At 47.3% G+C, this 19843-nt stretch overlaps 1 protein-coding gene across 1 annotated transcript in view; it reads right to left on the bottom strand.

Moving 5' to 3' along the window:
- Window positions 1-19558, bottom strand: part of LOC119161303 (uncharacterized) — a 385199-nt gene extending 365641 nt beyond the window's left edge. The window contains exon 1 of the mRNA XM_037413701.2: window positions 19349-19558. Coding sequence (XP_037269598.2) covers window positions 19349-19375 — 27 coding nt within the window. The 5' untranslated portion in view covers window positions 19376-19558. The remainder of the gene's footprint in view (window positions 1-19348) is intronic.
- Window positions 19559-19843: the final 285 nt, after the last annotated feature.

The raw sequence follows: 19843 nt of genomic DNA, 5'->3' as shown, positions 1-19843 counted from the left end.
CGGCATGGTAACGCTATTCCCTTAACACCCGCTATCCCGCTAACGGTAAACTATAACTGTCTAATACATGGGGTGTAACGTCCCAAGACCACAATATGATTATGAGAGACGCCGTAGTGGAGGGCTCTGCAAATTTCGACCATCTGGTGTTCTCTAACGTGCACTGACCCTGCACACGCGCCTCAACCATTTCGCTTCCGTTGAAGTGTGATCGCTGCAGCCGGGTTCGAAACCACGACTTTCGGGTCAGCGGCCTCTGAAAGCTTTCTGCACCTAACGTGCTTTACCGCGTTGGTCTAGTGGCTAAGGTACTCGGCTGCTGTCCCGCAGGTCGTGAAATCGAATCCCGGCTGCGGCGGCTTCATTTCCGATGGAGGCGGAAACGCTGCACGCCCGAATGCTCAGATTCGGGTGAACGTTAAAGAACCCCAGGTGGTCTAAATTTCCGGACCCCTCCACTAATCTCTCATAATCATATGGTGGTTTTGGGACGTTAAACCACACATATCAATCAATCAACCTAACGTGGTTTTGCACTGCCTCCGTTATCGGCCCACAAGCCAGGATGTCATGTGGTGACGTCAACATGTGACGTCAGGTTATGTGACGTCACGAGTTTTGGCGATCTGTGACATAGCAAACCCTCACGGGATAATTTTTTTTGCATAATTCGTGTTGACGCCGACGCGGGACGGCGGGTAGTCATTGCGTTTGATGATCGGCATCTTGAAGGTTCCGCCTTCATAAACCCTCACATGCTAACCTAAGGCGTTCAGTGCGCTGAGGTGAGACGGTCGCTATAAACCAACGAAAGCGGAATCTTTGCGAGCGGCTCGTTTCCTCGTTAGAAACAACCAAATGAATGCAATAGAAAATTAGGCCAGTGAAACAGATCGGTCCTTAGTTGTTGCCTTTCACTATAGTATAGTAATAATGACACAAATTGAAATGAAGAGGACGGAAAACCAATATTTCCAGAGGTGGGATCCGAACCCAGTACCTTTGAATTATGTATTCACGCCTTGTGTGGTAGCCCAATCGGTAGAGTGATCGCCTGGTGGAGCAATTACGCGCCTTGCGTCATAGTGGTTTTATAAATGCCGGTTGACAGGACATGACGCATTTTCCGACAATATACAATCATTGGTTTTCAGTGACAAGCTTACCACAGAAGAACTTCGTAATGGTGTTTAAGTTACGCTCATTACCTTCAAACAAAGTTGTCACCTACCTCGTGTTCAGAAACACCGAAAACGAGTATAGCCAAGTACTTCCCCGGAACACATCATCCTAACCAAAGACAGGCCCGTGTACTCAGATTTGGGTGCACGTTAAAGAACCCCAGGCGGTCAAAATTTCCGGAGCCCTCCACTACGGCGTCTCTCATAATCAAATAGTGGTTTTGGGACGTTAAACCCCACAAATCAATCAATAAATAACCAAAGACAGGGTTTTAGACGGTGCAGAAACTCTTCCGCGATCCAGTTCCGCGATTCAACATATTCTCGTCACGCTGCTAAAGCATATCAAAAAGTCGTATGTTTATTAAATATATACGTTTTTACAGAAAACTGCGTCTCCCACTTCATTACCCTGTCATGGCTCGAGAAACTTCGGATACCGGCTGCGGCGGCTGCATTTCCGATGGAGGCGGAAATGTTGTAGGCCCGTGTGCTCAGATTTGGGTACACGTTAAAGAACCCCAGGTGGTCGAAATTTCCGGAGCCCTCCACTACGGCGTCTCTCATAATCATATAGTGGTTTTGGGACGTTAAACCCCACACATCATATCATCATGGCTCGAGAAAAAAAAATAAAGGCAGCACCACTCTTGAACAAAGTACGTGCTGCGCAAACCAAAACTGAGACAAGAAAAGAACACATCAACGGCACCTACTCAAGCAGTTTATTTGTTCCTTTCTTCCCTTATTCTAGCTGTTTCATAAACGTAGCAACTTGCCCGCGAGCGGGTTCTTCAGAGGCATCCGATTCTCTCTGAGCAGACACGTGGCTCGGTCCCTCAATGATGGAGTCAGCAAACGGTGGAACCCGGAATTCGCCGTTCCTACGGCTTTCCCTTCCCTATATATCCTCAAGTAAATCAATGTCCACGCAATGCGAACCTGCGGAACTCGTTGCGACTGCCTGGCCACATATTCGACATATCGCCCAGCACCGAGCAATCTACTACATGAATTAACTGCAACATTTATTCAATGCAGCATCCCAATCATCGATCGTAAACGTGGAGCTTTCCTTGCTACAACCTTCGTCGATGCTTTTCTCCACCTACCTAGAAGTTATGCATAACCACTTCCCACGGCGACGTGCTTCGTGGGAGTTTCAAACTCTCCATTTGCACTTTCACGGACACCGGGAAGCCGGGCCTCCGTTGAATGCCAGACGCTCACCTTCGTCAGGCACTTTTCTCAGCCTCATATAAGCAACGGCTGCTCACACGTGTCCCTCGCTGGGCTTTCCTAAACTGCCGTCAACGGCATGGAAGGGCAAAGGACGTCTTTCTCGCGGGGGAATCAATGTCGCAACCCTGTAGTGCTGCCGATGGCATATATGATGGTGTATTTCGATGAGGTAGGCTGCCATATGTGCGCCTTGTGCGCTAACGTCCAACTTAGTAGTCATAGGCATGATAGCTTTCTGGAAGTGCGTCTTTGCGTATGTACGACCATCTTATCAACCTATAACCTGGTTACCAACCGTCACATAGCCGTAATCTCATATAATCAGCCATCATATAACATGTTATAGGCCTCATTATATGAACCTAGTCGAATACAACTGAGGAAGTCCGGAGAGACCCCGTCCGGGCAACTGAAGCGCGGCAGCCGATCGCCTTTCGGGACTAACAAAATAATTCCGCGCCATGAAATCAGCAATGTTTTCCGAAGGCGGGGTCCCCGGCCGTTCAGGTCATGACGTCAGTCTGCAGTGAACGACCATGAGTGCACGCTTGTGTGCATCCGCCTTTTGAGGAGGAAATGCCGCGTATTTCTAAAGCTGTGTCTGACCACAGATTTACTTCACCTGAGCCTGGCCTTACTTAGGCCAATCAGTCGCTCACTATGGCCTGATGTTACTAAGCGCTTGATTCTTATACATATTGAACTCCACGTCTCCAGCACTTACTGCGCGTGCTACGGTCTCTGAAAAGAGCACCGGTTCGCCTAACATCACTACGTTCGCCTAACCCATGCGGCTCAGGGGATACAGTGTATAATTCTGCAATGTTTTTACGTGTTAAACTGACTTTCCTGAAATTTGGATGTTTTTTGTCAGACCCGCCGACCTCACGAGAACTCGACAAACCTCATGTGTCATGCCTCACAATACAACAGATTAAAGCAAAAGAAAACAAATGGAAGAAAATACACCTCTACTGGAATACGTCACAGCGTGGCGTCACCGGCGCACCTGAAAGGCGGCGGTTTTTAAAACAAACCCGCTGGTGCCTCGGCGTGGTGTGGTCACGCGGTGCTTGGGAAATGTTTCAAGGGCGAAGCTCCTTACGCCGTGGGTCGAATGTCCCGTGTGGTGGTCGTAGTAGCCACCTCTCGTTTAGTCCTTAGAATGTCCGCTGGATGGCGATACTTGTATATGATGAATAAATGAGGAAAAGATGCGACATGGCGGTACTTGGAGCGCCCCCTAGATGCCGGACGGACAGACGGACGGACAGACGGACGCTTCACTCCTATCATCATGAGTCACTCCGTGGATATGCTGTGATTTTTTTCTTTGTTTAAAAGCATCAACTTCAGCTTGATGTGGCAAGATTAAATGTGGTATGTGCCAGGGAACATCTAGGTGCATATATGTGTGCGGCAAACTGCGTGTCCAAATACTTCGCTGGCTGGCTGTTTATCTTGGAGAAGTGAACACAAGTGGCGACTTGTGCGACGAACAGCGGCATCGTCTTCGAAATTGTGCAGTGTTTATTGCGGCATCTAGTGTGCGCTGAAAGGCATCGACAATATTGCTTTACCTTTTGCGGGCGGTGAAACTGAGAATATTGTGTGTGAGTATGTGCCGCGTGAACAACGACCCTGCAGCGAGCGTTAGGTTATCGATGCAAAGTACGCCACAAGAATTTGCAGAGCAGGCTGTAAGAACATTTTTCCCGAAGTATGATAGCGCATCTTCCATAACCTGCCCCGAAATCGACGAGCTTGACCCAAGTGCCAAATCCGATATATCCAGTCCTTTCGGCCATATATCCAGTCCTTTCGGCCATATATCCAGTCCTTTCGGCATGGCCGAACTAATAGCGGCGATTGAAACTTCTCCCTAAGGAACAACACCTGGTCCCGACGGTATTCCTTACGAACTTTTCAAGAACATGGAAGGTGAAGCTCTCGATGCACTTCTATAGGCTATTAATAAAGTATGGGAGACTAAGCACGTCCCATCTGATTGGAAACACTCAGTTGTCGTCCCGATTCCCAAACCCGGAAAGTCTCCAAATAACCTGCAATGTTACGCCCAATTTCATTGACTGCTACTGTCTGCAAGCTTGCTTAAAAAGATGCTGACCACACGTGTTTCCTGGTGGCTTGAACGCCACAATAAGTACCATCCGGCTCAACTCGGGTTCCGTTTTTATTTGGGGACTGAAGACTGTCTTTCTATCTTGTCAGATGACATTTTACAAGTTTCTCCACACAGCCACGCAGTACGCACTGTCCGCTGTAGTGTAGTACGCACTGTAGTAGCAACGGACGTAACGAAAGCTTACGACAACATAAACCGTGACGTCATTTTATCCAACCTCATCGAGCTCGGATTTCCACTGCGGGTAGGAAGATTTGTTTAATATTTTATTCACAGCCGCACATTTGCGATAAGAATAGATGGAAAGCCTAAAGGTAGCCTCATGTCCAACAGAGGTGTTCCGCAAGGATCCGTTTTTGGCTCCTCTCCTGTTCAACATTGCTCTATTACCTCTAGCGTGGCAAATACACCGAATTCCAGACGTGAGGTTTCTGATATACGCTGATGATGTGACTTTATGGTCTGTGCATAAAGACGTCTCAAGACAAGTTCAACAGCTTCAGAAAGCCCTTGATGTCCTTAAGAACTAAAATCGGAACGCAGGGTTAGACATGTCCACCCAAAAATCAAGCTATGTTCAGGTGGCTAACAAGGCAGGACGCGAAAAAAAATCAAGAAGTGCCCCTTTACATTTACACTAGGTGCAGTGACTATTCCTGAGGTTTGCAGGTTCGCATACTAGGTCTTCATATTCATCAGTCCGGCAGTGGAGTACACTGGCTTCGCAAAGTCAGACAGAGTTCCACGAAAACACTTCATCTGATTCGCCGCATTGCATCGAAAGCAGCTGGAGCTCGTACACATGTAGCTCGGCAGCTCGTCCGCACAGTTCTGCAGCCAAGAATTCTATACCAGGAGCAATTTCAACGATTAACTTTGGCACAGTTAGAGATTATTAACCGCGATGCTATGCGCACAATAACAGCGTTACCTCGCACCACTCCCATACCAACTTTACAGGAGCACGCCCAGCTTAACACAACCGCAGAGCTTATTTCGCAAATAGAAAAAGCTCGTGAAATCAAAAGGCAACCTGTACCGGTTGTTGCTGCGTTGTATGCTCACTTTCAACGTGGCTTTCGCATTGACAACCAGCCCAAGGCTATGCCTCCCTGGGAATTCACCACCATCACATCTAATAAAACAACAAAGTTACGGCGCTCCGATACATCATCTACAATTGACAAACGCTCCATCATCGAGGCCCCTTGCGCTAATACCTGCAAACTATATACAGGTGCTGCTATCCTACAAGACGGTGGAAGGACATCATTCCTGAGTACTACGCATAATTTTGTTAGTGGCCACCAGCGTTACCTATCTACGGAAGCCACTCCTCTTGTGATTGAACATCAAGCCATACGTAACGAAATCCAGGATGCCACCTCTAAGCTGCGTATACAATTAAGCAGATTGACGTATACACTGATTCCTTAGGAGCTATTAAGGAGCTTAAGAAAGTACACAAGGTGATGGAGATCTGCGAGGCGATTCATAAGCTAAACCATAATACAGCTACTTGCGTAAAAGAACGTTGGATTCAAGGCCATGCTGCGAACCCACACAAGAGTGCTTCTGACCAGCAGGCACCCTGCCCTCCAAACATGGACCTTCCAGCCATTCTCTTCCATCTCAGCCCCTTAACTTACTCCATACCCGTAAAAATGTTCTCCGGCAAGAACACGTGCTCTCATTCCACCGTGTGTCTGCTCTCTCCCCCTTCACATTACTGGGGCGGAGGAAGTTGTGCTTATGAGGCTTCGGGCAGGGGTGGCTTTTACACCGGCCCTTATATTATCATGGAACTGGTCACATTTGCGAGTTGGTGATACGTGTCCGTATTGTCCCACTCCAGCGATGCAAGCAGATGCATACCACCTTATATGGACATGTAAAGGGTTGCAGCCAGAACGCTCCCGTCATCTCCTTCAAGCCGGCCTTCGCTACAACGACGCAGCCAGTTACAACCACTGGATACATGACAACACATTCCACAATACACTACTTCACTTGATACACAACACCGGCCTAACTGCCCACATTTAACAAACATACTCGCAAAAATATTATGCCTTGAAAGCAAGTATTTGTCGCAATTAGAAAAAAAAAAGAATAACGATGAGTCTTGTACGCTAAAACATTCGCACTCATTGCAGGCCGAAGGCAGAAACCGGCTCTCGATGGAATTTCACGATTCGACATTTTAGTCGAGGTTAAAAAAATGCATTTTACGCGGTCATCTGCGGGTCGGTACATGTCAGCGTTTGCGCTGCGTGTAAATAAAAAGAGTGCCTGATCTCCGGCCCGAAAGATATAAGTGCGCACGAGCTATTAGCATGTTTTGGCAGCCGAAGCTCCCTATATGCTTCGCCACGGCGAATATGTATTATCGAAGACCTCGTACGTCTTAATGAAAAGAGAGTAGATTCTTGTTTCTCACATACTTGGTACATTTACGGCTCGATATTTATGAAGTGACAATGCGCATTACACGCTGTGCATCAGGTTTAAAAAGCGCAGTAAGTATGCAAAACAAGATGCAAGCATCAGTTGCAGTCAGATGACTGCACAAGAGATCATCTGTATAATTAAATTATCGGGTTTACGATCGCATAAACTTTCAATGGGTTATGAGGAACGCCGCATAGGAAAACTTCGCTTTAATTTTCACGGAGATTTGTTAACCTCAGCCTAACGCACAGCAAAATCTGTTTCTTGTTTCTCGCTCATCTCCGATCACATTTTATCGCATTGAGTGAAAATCTTATCAGTGACCTCGCAAAGATCAGCTCAAAACCTTGCGGCCGCCAATGATATAGCTCGTTGAAAACTGCAGTGCAGATGTCGCTATGGAAATGGAGTACGTTCACATCCATGATCATGCAAATACTCCCCAAAGCACCGTGAACATCCAGAACGTTCGCTTTCGAAGAGGCTAAGATTTTTTTTTTTTTTTTATGGCTGCCATCGTCGAAGATTATATACGACATATTAATCTAACAGAATCATGCACTATAGGCAGTGACCCTTCCCTTTAAAAGCTGGAACATTGGAAAATGGCAATTCGCCAAAAATTCTATCGCAGGAACGCCAACACAAGCAGCGCTGCTATGCAGCAAGATCCTGCCGGCGGAATTTCTAGCCAACAAGCACCTGCACCGAGGGTGAGCGGGGTGCTCGCAGTGAAGTCACGCTGTTTGCAAACAGAGGGGTCTAGTCTGCACTATAGATACATGTTGTCAAGAAGCTCAACAAGTTGTGTATTATCGCGTGTCCACTACATGACTCGGCGCCGAGCAGCTCCGCAAAAGTTGAAAAAAGAACAATAAAAGAAGTTACATCCGAAGCGCGAGGAATATAACTCCATGGCATCGACAGGAAATTTTAATTTTCACAGAACAGTTTCCTCTTCCTAAACATTACCGTATGTGCCGAAAGTATACGCAATGGCCGTACCACCGTAGTAGCCCTTCACAATTGCGCAAGGGGCTGCAGCTTTCACTAAAGCGCTCATTATCACTACCGCTTCCTCTCATATTCATCGAAGAGATTAATCAAGTAGGGGGCCATATCGTGGCCCAATTCACGTTGCTTCACAACAATCACCAGCAAGCCGACCTGGTGCGCGCGGCCTGGTCGCGGTGCACCCACATCAGCGCCCACGTAACCAAGGGAGGCAGGCCGGCCATCAGACGGCAGAACGTGAGCGACGGAATCTATCCGGGACACGCTGACCACGTGCATCCGCGCAGATCCGCCCACGGACAACGAGCGGCGCGGCGTGCTCGCATAGGGGCAGACACTCCTGGCGCACTAACCCATTCAAAGCGCCCGGGAAGAGGCGAGACGTGGGCACACAACGCGGGCCGCTATCTCATCTCGGCCGCCGGACATTACAGCCGGACACAATGAAACGCGTGTACACGGGCTGTAATGATAAAACCCCACAAGTCGCCTGCCGCAAGAACTATATCACAGACTTGTTCACGCTCTTTCATTCGGTAGTTGCATACGGGCGTGACTACGGTTTTATCTTCACCCATTAGCACAGTAGTATGCGTATACGGCAGGCATGCAAGACCATCCGTAGACGCCTGTAAGGATCTGGGGGACAGGACGGCGTGAGAGCTGCAGTTTCACGGTCTTCAGCCGCCATTGCGATTTCCGAAAATACACAGGCAACGCTACAGTATTCGCAACTTTCAGTGACTATAGGGGGCGCCACAAGAAAACCAAAATGGCTGTCGATGCGGTGATCCCCAGCCTGCGCGGAGCCTTCGTCACAGGTTTTCTCCCTGCGTGATTGCCCCCTCTTTCAGCTAGGATAATTATCCGTGGTATTTAAATCCCCACGAAGGAAGAAGCTCATGCTATGCGGCCGGGATTCGATCTCGCCATTTGCGGGTCTGCAGCCGACTACATTCTGGTCTTGCCAGCTTTCTAATAGGTCACTTTTTGAGAGTTGAAAAAGATATCATCAGACATGATGCCGCGGACTATGCTCATGGATCTATGTGGGCCTACTGATACTGGGACGTCGCCGACTGCTGCAAGTTTTGAGAGATTATCATACTGTAGCTTGTTGCGGACCTCTAGAATAAGGTCGCCGCTTCCCATCTCGGTGACATTATATCTTGGGCCAATTGCTTCCGCGAGGGGTTTCGATACAAAAAAAGGTGAAATTGATCGGATTGTCTTATTTTCTTTCTGGTTATGTACTACATGATACTTGGGGAAGAATGGTTTTGGTTTGGAAAGTACAACCTGTTCGGTGCGCCACCTTTTCAGGCGATGATCAGGGAGGGGGGGGGGGGGGAGAAGTGTGCCACACATGAAATATAATGTTCGGCGGCGATGGTGGCCACTCACCACCGAGCCCAACAAGGGGACGGGACGCTGCAAGGTAGAACACTTGAAGCCGCCAGCCATGCATCGCCGCTATAACCGTATATAACTACCCAAGTTTGAGCAATTACACACGGTTCACCCTAGCCGCCAGGAAATTCGGAAGTAAATAGAAAAGAGAAGATGGCAGGATAGATTAAAAGAGAAGAAAATACGAAGATGTAGGGTGAGAAATAGGAAAAGGCGACTGTGGATTTCCCTTGGGTGGGTCAGCCCATGGGTGCCGTCTACGAGAAGCCGACGTCAAAGGCGTGTGTTACCTCCGCCGGGGGCCTTAAAGGTCTAATCACCCGGCATCGGCTCAACCCTCAGGATTACCTTTTCCCCGGACAAGGCTCAGCCACGCACGGCTAGACGTGGAAGGGAGTCGCTACACACCAAACGCCTACTTGCGCAGACGCCCCTGCGAAAGGGGGGGAGGGGGGGAGGGGAGAACAAGAAGCTCTATTGGGGCGTTAAAATTTATTTCGGTGAAAAAGGCGCATCCGAGCAGGAACTGGGCCATTGGAAAAACAAGGCAAAGGCACGAAAACATTTCCTAAATTTCGGCACATACTGGATCGGCATCGTTGTTTTCCTTCTTTTGGAGACGCAAGAACTTTCTGGACACGCTCACGTTATTTTTTATGGGGCGCGAAGGCATCGACGGGTAGCCAAAATCTTGGTCACGACCGGCCGTGAGCTGACTTTCGTAAATCCAAGTAGGTGAAACGCAATCTTTACTCGCAGTCAACACGCAGTCAACAGCATAACATACATGAACGCGCCTGTTGCCCAGGCGAAGCTTCGCACTGGTAATATCATCCTCATATGTTGCTGTTATCGCAATGCGCAAAGAAACACTTCCTACGATGACAAGTACGGTGTTAATACACTGTGATCGCATCAGGCAGCCGAAATACCGACCACGTATGCAACGCAATTCAGGAAAACGGTCATTGCTTTTACGTACAGTTTCCAATCGCAATTTCGCTTTGAAGCAGCTGGTCTTGCTGGCCACGTTCAAGGCGGCTATCGCAATTTAGAGTCCCACTTTCGCTGATGGCATCAGTGACACACAACCTCTCGGTGATTGCATGCGCGGGAAACAAAATATTTCACAACGCACCACTGTCTTCGTTTCCACTTGTTCGATGAATACAGATCACCTAACGAACACGAACTCATGCTCGCTCTCAAGCTTTGATGTGATTGATTGATTTGTTGGGTTTAACGTCCCAAAACCACTATATGATTATGAGAGACGCCGTAGTGGAGGGCTCCGGAAATTTCGACCACCTAGGGTTCTTTAACGTGCACACAAATCTGAGCACACGGGTCTGCAGCGTTCCCGCCTCCATCGGAAATGCAGCCGCCGCAGCCGGGATCAAGCTTTGATGTGAACTTGCTGCAACCGAGCGACGCCATCGTTGTATACCAGGACAGGAAATAGGTGAACTGACACCAGAAAACAAGAAAACTAGATTGATTGATATATGGGGTTTATAACGTGCCCAAACCACCATATAAATATGAGAGACGCCGTAGTGGAGAACTCCGGAAATCGCGACCACCTGGGGTTCTTTAACGTGCACCCAAATCTGAGCACACAGGCCTACAACATTTTCGCCTCCATCGACAGGAAAACTTTAGGAACAGCAAAGAACGAAAATGCTGCTCGGTGTAAGCTTCCTGATAACCATGCGAACAATTTTGAACGTAATATTTATATCTTTCCATCTTATATTTTCTTTTATGCTACGTAGTATATATAGAAGCTAGCGTTCGTGGACTGCAGGATACATAAGTTAGCGTTCGTGGACTACACGCGGCGGGGCTAGAATATCCCGTTTTACGTGTGCAATATGCATGCGTGTGGCCCCGCCACGGTGGTCTAGTGGCTAAGGTACTCGGCTGCTGACCCGCAGGTCGCGGGATCGAATCACGGCTGCGGCGGCTGCTTTTCCATGGAGGCAGAAATGTAGTAGGCCCGTGTGCTCAGATTGAAGAACCCCAGGCGGTCGAAATTTCCGGAGCCCTCCACTACGGCGTCTCTCATAACCATGTCGTGGTTTTGGGACGTTAAAGCACACATATCAATCAATCACTAAGCGTGTGCGTTCAGGAATTGTGGTGTGATGTTCCATGGTATTTGATGAGTCGTTACGTATAGAATACGAGGCTGCGCGTGCGCATGCGATTCATGTGGTTTCTGGAGTATACTAAATGCGATGCTGTGAGAAGAACAAAGCAGTTGTTAATTTGGTGCCTGTCTATTTTCTCAGCTCCTATTTTTTTCGTATTGTTTGCGCCAGAAAAGTTATCTTCTTGTTTTGCTATGTACCAACTATAGACCCAGCACAAGCTTTTACTGCATGCACATCTGTAGTGGTTCCCAAGGGAAGGGATAAGAGGTGAAGATGGGAGATGGTCAGAGAAGATGACTGACGGGACCACAATCGGCGAGCGGTCATCGATGATACGAAGAGTGGACATCGCGGACGAGACAACCGTCTGGCATTGAATCCAGCGAGCGTCTGTATATCGAATACATGGACTCGCTTATCGGCCACAGCAGCTGCATTTCAACGAGAGCGAAATGCAATGTTCCCGTACTTGGGTTTCGGTGCACTTTAAGAAACACCATTAAGTTGATCCAAGTTGGTCGTTCTCCCTCCATGAACCGTGCTTATGGCGAGTATACTTCGATTCTGGCACGTGAAAACCCTAAATTCAATTTCAAGTACGCTGCCTCCAGGATCTACCGATTGTGAGACCCATCATTTGAGCGAGAAGAGCCTTCACGTTACTACCGACCCTGGTTTTCGCTAGCTATCACCTGCCCACACGAGATACGAAGAAGAAAAAAAAAGTTCAGCAGATCCCATATACCTTGCGAATCGACGTTATGCGAAACATGCGGAGGGAAGGTGACCGTGCTATAATTAGCGAAACATTACAAAATGACGCTTAACATATGTACGCACAGACATATGTTCAACAGTCGCATATGTTTTATATAACCACTTGTTTCCGTTTGCGTAACGATGCAAACAGAAACATGAGTGTTCGCAACATCACAGGCGGTAAACTGATAGGTATAGCACTTGTACTCGCGAGGATGGTAGCCCTGGATATTGCTACATGAATCAACCTGAGTGGATGGCGCTTAACGATGTTATAACCTGTCGTGACGGCTGCACCATAGAAGTATTTGTGTAATGAATATAAAACTGGATAGTCAGCATTGCAACCGCAATTGACGTTTCACCAACATTACATTATAGAATAGTGTCTTTTTCCGAAGCTGTATCGAGACCTGGCGTGCCTCTGTGGTAAAATACTTGATTGCCACGCAGAATGCTTGGCTTCGATTCCTGCTGGGGCCCTGATACTTATTTGCATATTTGGGGTCAACACTGACGACGTCAGCCTTTTCCTTAACACTCTCGCGTTGAAATCACCAATGTAGCCGTAGCTGTCAATCGCCCATGACACCTACCCGCATACCTGTGGCACATAACCGCCCGCGGATATGTGCCCCACGTTTGGCGGAAAGAGTTTGACGACGTCGTAGGCGACGTGATTGTAGCATTATTCATGCCATGGCCAGCGAGTCATATTCGTCGAACCATCTTACCCGCCCATACTAATTTTAGTTTACTCCAAGTTAAGGGCGCGATCACGAGAGTACCCAGACGTAGGCGGATAGATAGATAGATCCTAAAGGTTTTACGATTTAAAACGCAGTCGGATGCGTTCCACAGTGCAACTGGATTACTCTATGTAAATAAGCTTATGGCTGCTCGGTTTCATGAAACAACGCAACTGAATGCGAAAGCTCTGGCTGACGATCTTACGTGGACCACCGTCATCATCAGAGGAAAAACCAAAACAGTTCAACTGGTTCAGTGCATCTCTTTAATTTCGCGATGATATTTTGATTATTAAAAAGAAAAATGAAGGTCAATTGTTTTTTTTAAATTTCGCGCCGGTAATCAACCAGAATTCAGAATTCACGAATTTCACATTTATTTATTCATTCATCTATTTATTTCCCGCCACGGTATGGTTTTGGTGCTCGACTTCTGACCCGCAGGTCACGGCCGTGGTTCGGTACCTTCGGGTCATCGTGTCCCTCATTACACATGTGAACTTACACAAACATGTTCTTGGGTGAGCATTACATATTACCTTGCACATTACCTTGCATTACGCATTACGTGAACTTACGTTAAATACTGGACACGTGAACTTAGTAGAAGATTACTCAAATGTTGTGGGCTAGAACCTTACATCAGCGGCAAGTCCTTGTTTTATTATTAAGCTTAATTTATTTAGATTTATGCCATATCTGAACCACCGCGGCGGCGGCTCAATGATTACAGCGTTCGACTGGTGACCTGAATGACGCGGGTTCGCGATTCCAAAGCAGCGTTTCTGATAAGTTCTAGAGGCCGGATTTTTAGGTACCAAAGAAGTGTGTTTTAGGCGACAAAGGCAGGCAGGTGAAACACCGTTTTAGGCCTTCAAAATCATAAATATTGGCACAATAAGCTTCTACAAAAATTGAAATAACTTCGAACAAAGACATCGGTGACTTGTATCTACAAGCAAAAAAAAATATTGTTTAAGACAAAGGCACGAACGGTTGAACAAAGGCGTGCATTTCTCGTGCTATTCGCAGATTAAGGTCTTCCGTTTTATTGTCTAGCATTGCGAATCCAGTGTCCACCATCCAATCAACACTCTCCCGGGTCTCTTTCGTTTTGTCGTGGCCGGGAAGGGCCGCGCAGGAGCGAATAAGCAGATTACTGATACCGCAGAAGAGATGGATATCAGGTCTAATCAGGGTAAATTTCTCCCCTGCCGGCGAACACCTTAGAGGGCCCCTCAGGTTTGGGCATTACAAGCTGGATGCACTGGGCACTCAGGATCATGCATGTTAAGATTTTACAGCGCTACATGTCGCGGAAAAACACTGAATTTTTACTGAATGAAACTTCACCCTCTCGCGGGCATGCGTCCCAAGATGAAGGGAGCGACGTATACAGCAAAAAATAGTCCTGCTTTTACGTCGCTCCTTTACGTTGACATTGGTGTTCTGACGTCGCTCACAGTACACTCTTCATCAAAACTTGGTAAAACGCTAGCTATATCTAGAAAAACAGGCGAAAAAAAAAATGTCCCGTTACCTGATTGTATCTTGCATTTTAAACGGTACCTCATTAAGAGCGTTGCACGTGACAATTATTCTAGTTGGCATGTGTAATTTGTGTGTTCTGTTGTATAGCATGAATGAGGGGTATACTTTGGTTTGGGCTAGGTGCTTCATATAATTTTGAACGAGAAGCGCAAATACAGAGGGAAAATAAAGACAGCGCTGTTTGTCTCCATGTATTTCTTATCCCCGTGTCTTTGCACTGTCCTTTCAAAATGAGTATGATGAATGAAAGCTAAGAAAAGTAATAAAACACGCAGACGGAGTGTCAGCTTATCATTTTTATTTTCAATGGCCACGAGATGCTATGCACTAATCGGCCCTCGTTTCACGTCCAGTGGCTAGGGTGCTCCGCTGCTGACCCCATGGTAGTGGGTTCGACTCCGGCCACGGCGGTCGCATTTAGGTAGAGACGAAAAGGTAAATGCCCGCGTTCTGCGCAATGTCAGTGGTCGTTAAAGAATAGCAGATGGTCCAAATTACCGGAAACTGCCACTACGGCATACATCATAACCATATCGTGTGCTTTTTTTTTTTTTTTTCACGTAAAGCCACACATACTACCACCACAACTATTACGCTGCCTTATTTCGCTTGCGCTCGTCTTCTGGTCGTTCCTGCCTTCGCCAACCCTGACAGTTGTGGTTGGTGCGTCGTCTCTGACCGCAGTTTCAGCGGAGCGACGTCGTGTGTTCCAGCAGCGCTTCCTAGGCGCCGGTTGCAGTCACGATACATGATCCATGCAAGCATCTCCAAAAGTACGCGCGCTGACTAATCCATCCCACAGAAACGGGTATACTACACAGCAGAGAACGCCAAGACGACACAACATCGATGGCGTACGTGCCCGAGTAGACTGGGGGCACGTCATGCGCGCGTAACCTTGCTTACGCATGATGCTCTTGGTGCGCATGCATGTGATCCTCCAGCCCCGATAGCGAAGAGAGCAGGCAAGGAATGAGGCTCGCGATGGCTACATGGGGCGAGAGGCAAGGGATTCCAGTTTGCCTCTTCGCATCATGGATCTGTGGCTCGTAGCAAACCAATTTGAAAAAAATCACCGTGGTAGAACGCTTTTCATTAGGCACGCAAGAACCTCTAGTGTTTAACTACAACTTCTTATGTAACCTAGAGAGGGGTGCTTGAACAAGTAAATTACAAACAAAACAAAATCCGCCTGCACATGACATTTTTGACCCGAAGGCGCTGCAGCAGATGGGTTTCAACGTCAAACAAAACACGCCTCTATTGATACAGCACGCGTGTTCTCTTTATAGGCCATCTCATTCAGTCATGAAACTAATAAAAAAAGAAATTAATATAAAAATTAGATTTGATACGACATTCTAAAATTCTAAAACAATTACCATTGTGCAAAGAAGACTGTTTAGGTACAAACGTTTTTGAATGTTAATTTTGCCATGAAATACTTCACATAGGAACTTTAACCGTAGTTTAATTCGACGCGATAATAGTAATTCCCATTCTAGTTCATTTTTCATATTGGTACAGCTGTCATTTTTTTTAGTACTGGGGTAGGACAAACCTTGGAGCCATGTTATGTATTCTTTTTTGTAGCGTTAGCTACACTGGCCTCGCTGAGCCAATTTCGCGTGGCACTGGTCTGCGCATGCGCAATGATACTCCGCCGCCGCCGCGCGCGGCTCGCCGCCGGTGTGCGCGCAATTCGATGCGCTGCGCAGACGATCAGTGGTGTCACGCACCGGAGCCAGCACCTCCCTCGCGCTCGGCCGCGGCCGCGCGCGACTCACCGCCGCCAGTGTGCGCTTTCCAGAGTAGTGCTGTCATAGCCTTGGTAGACATATGGACGCCGACGAGCGCGCCTTCCCTGTGCAGTCGCCATCTGACACTGCGCTGGAGCTGCTTGATAGCGCCTCTGACTGGCGTTTGCCACTGTGGTATAGCCATGGAGAAGGAGAGTGCAAATGCTGCTCAACGGTGCAGTAGAGCGGAGAAGCTTAACTCATCGGATCCCGAAGTAGTTGCCCGGCAAAATAAATATGCATGTGCAACATAATACGTATACCGTGTGTGTGTCATTGGAACAGCTGTAAGCATCATATCTGGAAAGCTAAGAATAATCAGCTGAACCTTTGCTAACGCTACGTATATCCTGGCATAGCTGAGCTAAGCCACTGCCATTTTTTTATGTTTGTCACTTAAAGACATATGCCGAAAGATCTCATACGGCACAAGTTTATCCAAGCATAAGGAGAATGCGTGCTAAGTACAGCGCTGATTGTAAACATGATGGCGCCTGTGTCAGGCTTCACTGTATAAAGTATATCGATTTGGCGGCCTCGACCACCACTGGATCAACATGTGCATTCCATGAGTGGCCCTCCATGGCTTTTCATTCATTTTCCACTTACCCGCGGCTGCACAGAAAAAATTCCGCCATATCCACGAAGTGAATGATGATGAGTGGGCGAAGCTCCGGAGGTAAACCTGGTAAACCATGAATCCTCTGTACATTTTGCCCACTCGATTTTATTACATCGCTCCCCCTAGCGTACGTCGCCGCACTAAATCGAACGATTGCCTTCAACCAATGACACGCGCCATATGTGACATCATTCCTATTTTATAAGATCTCGCGTCTTTCATCAACTACAAGTACCGCTTTCTAGTTTATAACATCTTGCATCTTTTCATCATCAGCTACAAGTACCACCATCTAGTAAACACTACAAGAACTAAACGAGAGGTGGCTACATACAGGAGACGGTACCGCCATCTAGTGAACACTGCAAGAACTAAACTAGAGGTGGCTACATACAGGGGACGGTACCGCCATCTAGTGAACACTGCAAGAACTAAACTAGAGGTGGCTACATACAGGCTACAGGGGACGCACAGCCCACGCCCTAAGGAGCTTCGCCCCTAAAACCTGCTGTACCTTTCCCACCGCAACACCCAAGTTTTCAGGTTGGTTCTCCAGTTCCTTCAGGACACTGTCTGTGGAAGACGGTCGCCGCGCCCTCGGCCATAAACGCCACTCTTATTCGCTGGCAGCATGCTAGCTATTTGCCGTGGTGGCCAGCGAGTGCCATTTCACTGCAGTTAGCGGTTGTTTTGCGGAAGTTGCCAGAACTAGAGGACTTCGTCTGAACTCATAATCTTTGGAAATATCAATGTTGCCTTTTTACGTGAAAACCGGTTTCAAGCCACGCTCGAAAACAAAGTTTGGGCTTAAATAGTGCTAATATAGGCGCTGATTCAAGAAATAGGCATTTATATGCACTTATAAGCGTTTAGGCACGAACACCAAAAATAGGCATTTATAGGCACTATAAAAACACTATAAAAGCCCATCTTAACCTCTAATTCATGCTCATATATAAAAACAGCACGATAGGAACGCAGGGAACAAAATAGACATTTGCCTATAATCCAGTCTGTACTGATAATAAAAACTGCAAATAACACCCCCAGTATATTCCTGTACATTTCTTGAATTCAGTATTTATCGGCTTCATTAGGTTGTAACTTTAGTATCAGAATAAAGCCTTTTTTTTTCGTTCATAAAATATTTTTCACTTACGGTGTCACAAACGGTACACCGAATGGAAAACACATTTAACCAACTCGGTGGGTAGTTATAACCCTCAGAGGAGAACAGCATGGAAAAAACAAACAAAAAAACATGCACGTTGCATTTTACCTTTGCAAAACAGTGTACGCATGGGCTACATTCACAGCTCGTAAAACGCGAGTGTCATGTGCTATCCCATCAAGTGAGTCTTCCCGACTCGCAGCTTGAAGCGCGCGCGAATTAATCAGACCGCGCCAAGAAAGACACTTCATTCAGACCAACAAGGTACTCGAGGTTACCGACAAAGTGCCTGCGACTTCTTCGAGTGTCAAGCAAAGGCCACGACGAACGCGCAGCAACTGGCACAAACAGTGCCGGTACAAGGACACCTAGCAAGCGCACAAGGAAGGAGCAGGGCCTGCTTGGCAATGGAGATGAGGGTCGGCACAGGTCACGGTGCTCACACATATGCAACACCAAAATTATCAACAGCGAAACACGAGAACGTTTTTCGCGTGTACCGGAGTACGATCGTGAGCATTATCGACACAAAAAGGACACATCGCACAATTTGCATGACATATACACACAAACCGCAGCTGCTCTTTCGGCGATCTGGGCCGGTTCGGCTGAAATTTGCGCGCGCATATGTCGTTGCCGAATGACCGACCGCTAAAGAGTTCCGCTTCTTTCATAACAGAAACTGAGGTGGTACCGGTTTCGCAACTGAGCGACGTTCACTGTCGCGCACTGGCGTACGTGACAGGTAACTAGCCTAAAAAAAAAAAGACAACGGAAAAATATTGCTAGCAAAACAAGTGCGAGCAAAGGAATGGTATTGTTCCTAATTCTATTAACTGACTGACACGAGTTATTTAAAACATACAAGTAGATTTTCTGCACCGATCAATACTTTCGCGCTTAAGATGCTGTTCAACAAACATGCAATAAAACTTTTTGACGGATCATGAGAGGTTATTCAAAACCTATATAAAGGGAACAATGCCAGGGCAACAACGTTTGCAATTTTCGTCAGCATTTAGCGAACGAGGCAGCTTCGTGCGTTATTAGAAGGTTACGCGTAAGCGAGCAGCGATACAAACAGGCATGTTACTTACTGTGTTCCGGGACCGAGAGCCCTCCATGGAGTAAGGCAGCTACGTCGCCGCAACTTTGTTACGAACACTGCAACGTGCCTTCACACGAACACAAAGCAAGAGGCGGTCAACGTCATCCAAATGCAAGGAAGATCGCTGTTATTCACTGCTATGTCAACACCACTTCATAGAGGAGGTCGTGGTCAACACACGAAACATGATGCGTGCCGCCATTGCTCCATATAATGAACGCAGACAAAAAAGTCGGGAGAGCTATAAAAAACGTTCTAAAATTAATGAAACAAATAATTTTCATAATTGTGTTTTTATGTGCATTTTTAGTGAGAGGCATTGGAACTTTAGACAACTACTTTTTTGTTTCGATTCGCGCCGTCAGTCTCGAGAGAGCACTCTTGGCAGCCCTGGCCGCCGCCAACGGGAGTAAGTGAAGCCGCCAGCGGCCATTTTGCTAGAGGAAAAACGGGCAGAAGCGTCATAGACCGCAATGAAATACGC

This window comes from Rhipicephalus microplus, chromosome X (assembly GCF_043290135.1).
Source record: "Rhipicephalus microplus isolate Deutch F79 chromosome X, USDA_Rmic, whole genome shotgun sequence".
Taxonomy (NCBI): domain Eukaryota; kingdom Metazoa; phylum Arthropoda; class Arachnida; order Ixodida; family Ixodidae; genus Rhipicephalus; species Rhipicephalus microplus.
This window is presented reverse-complemented; position numbering and strand designations above follow the sequence as displayed.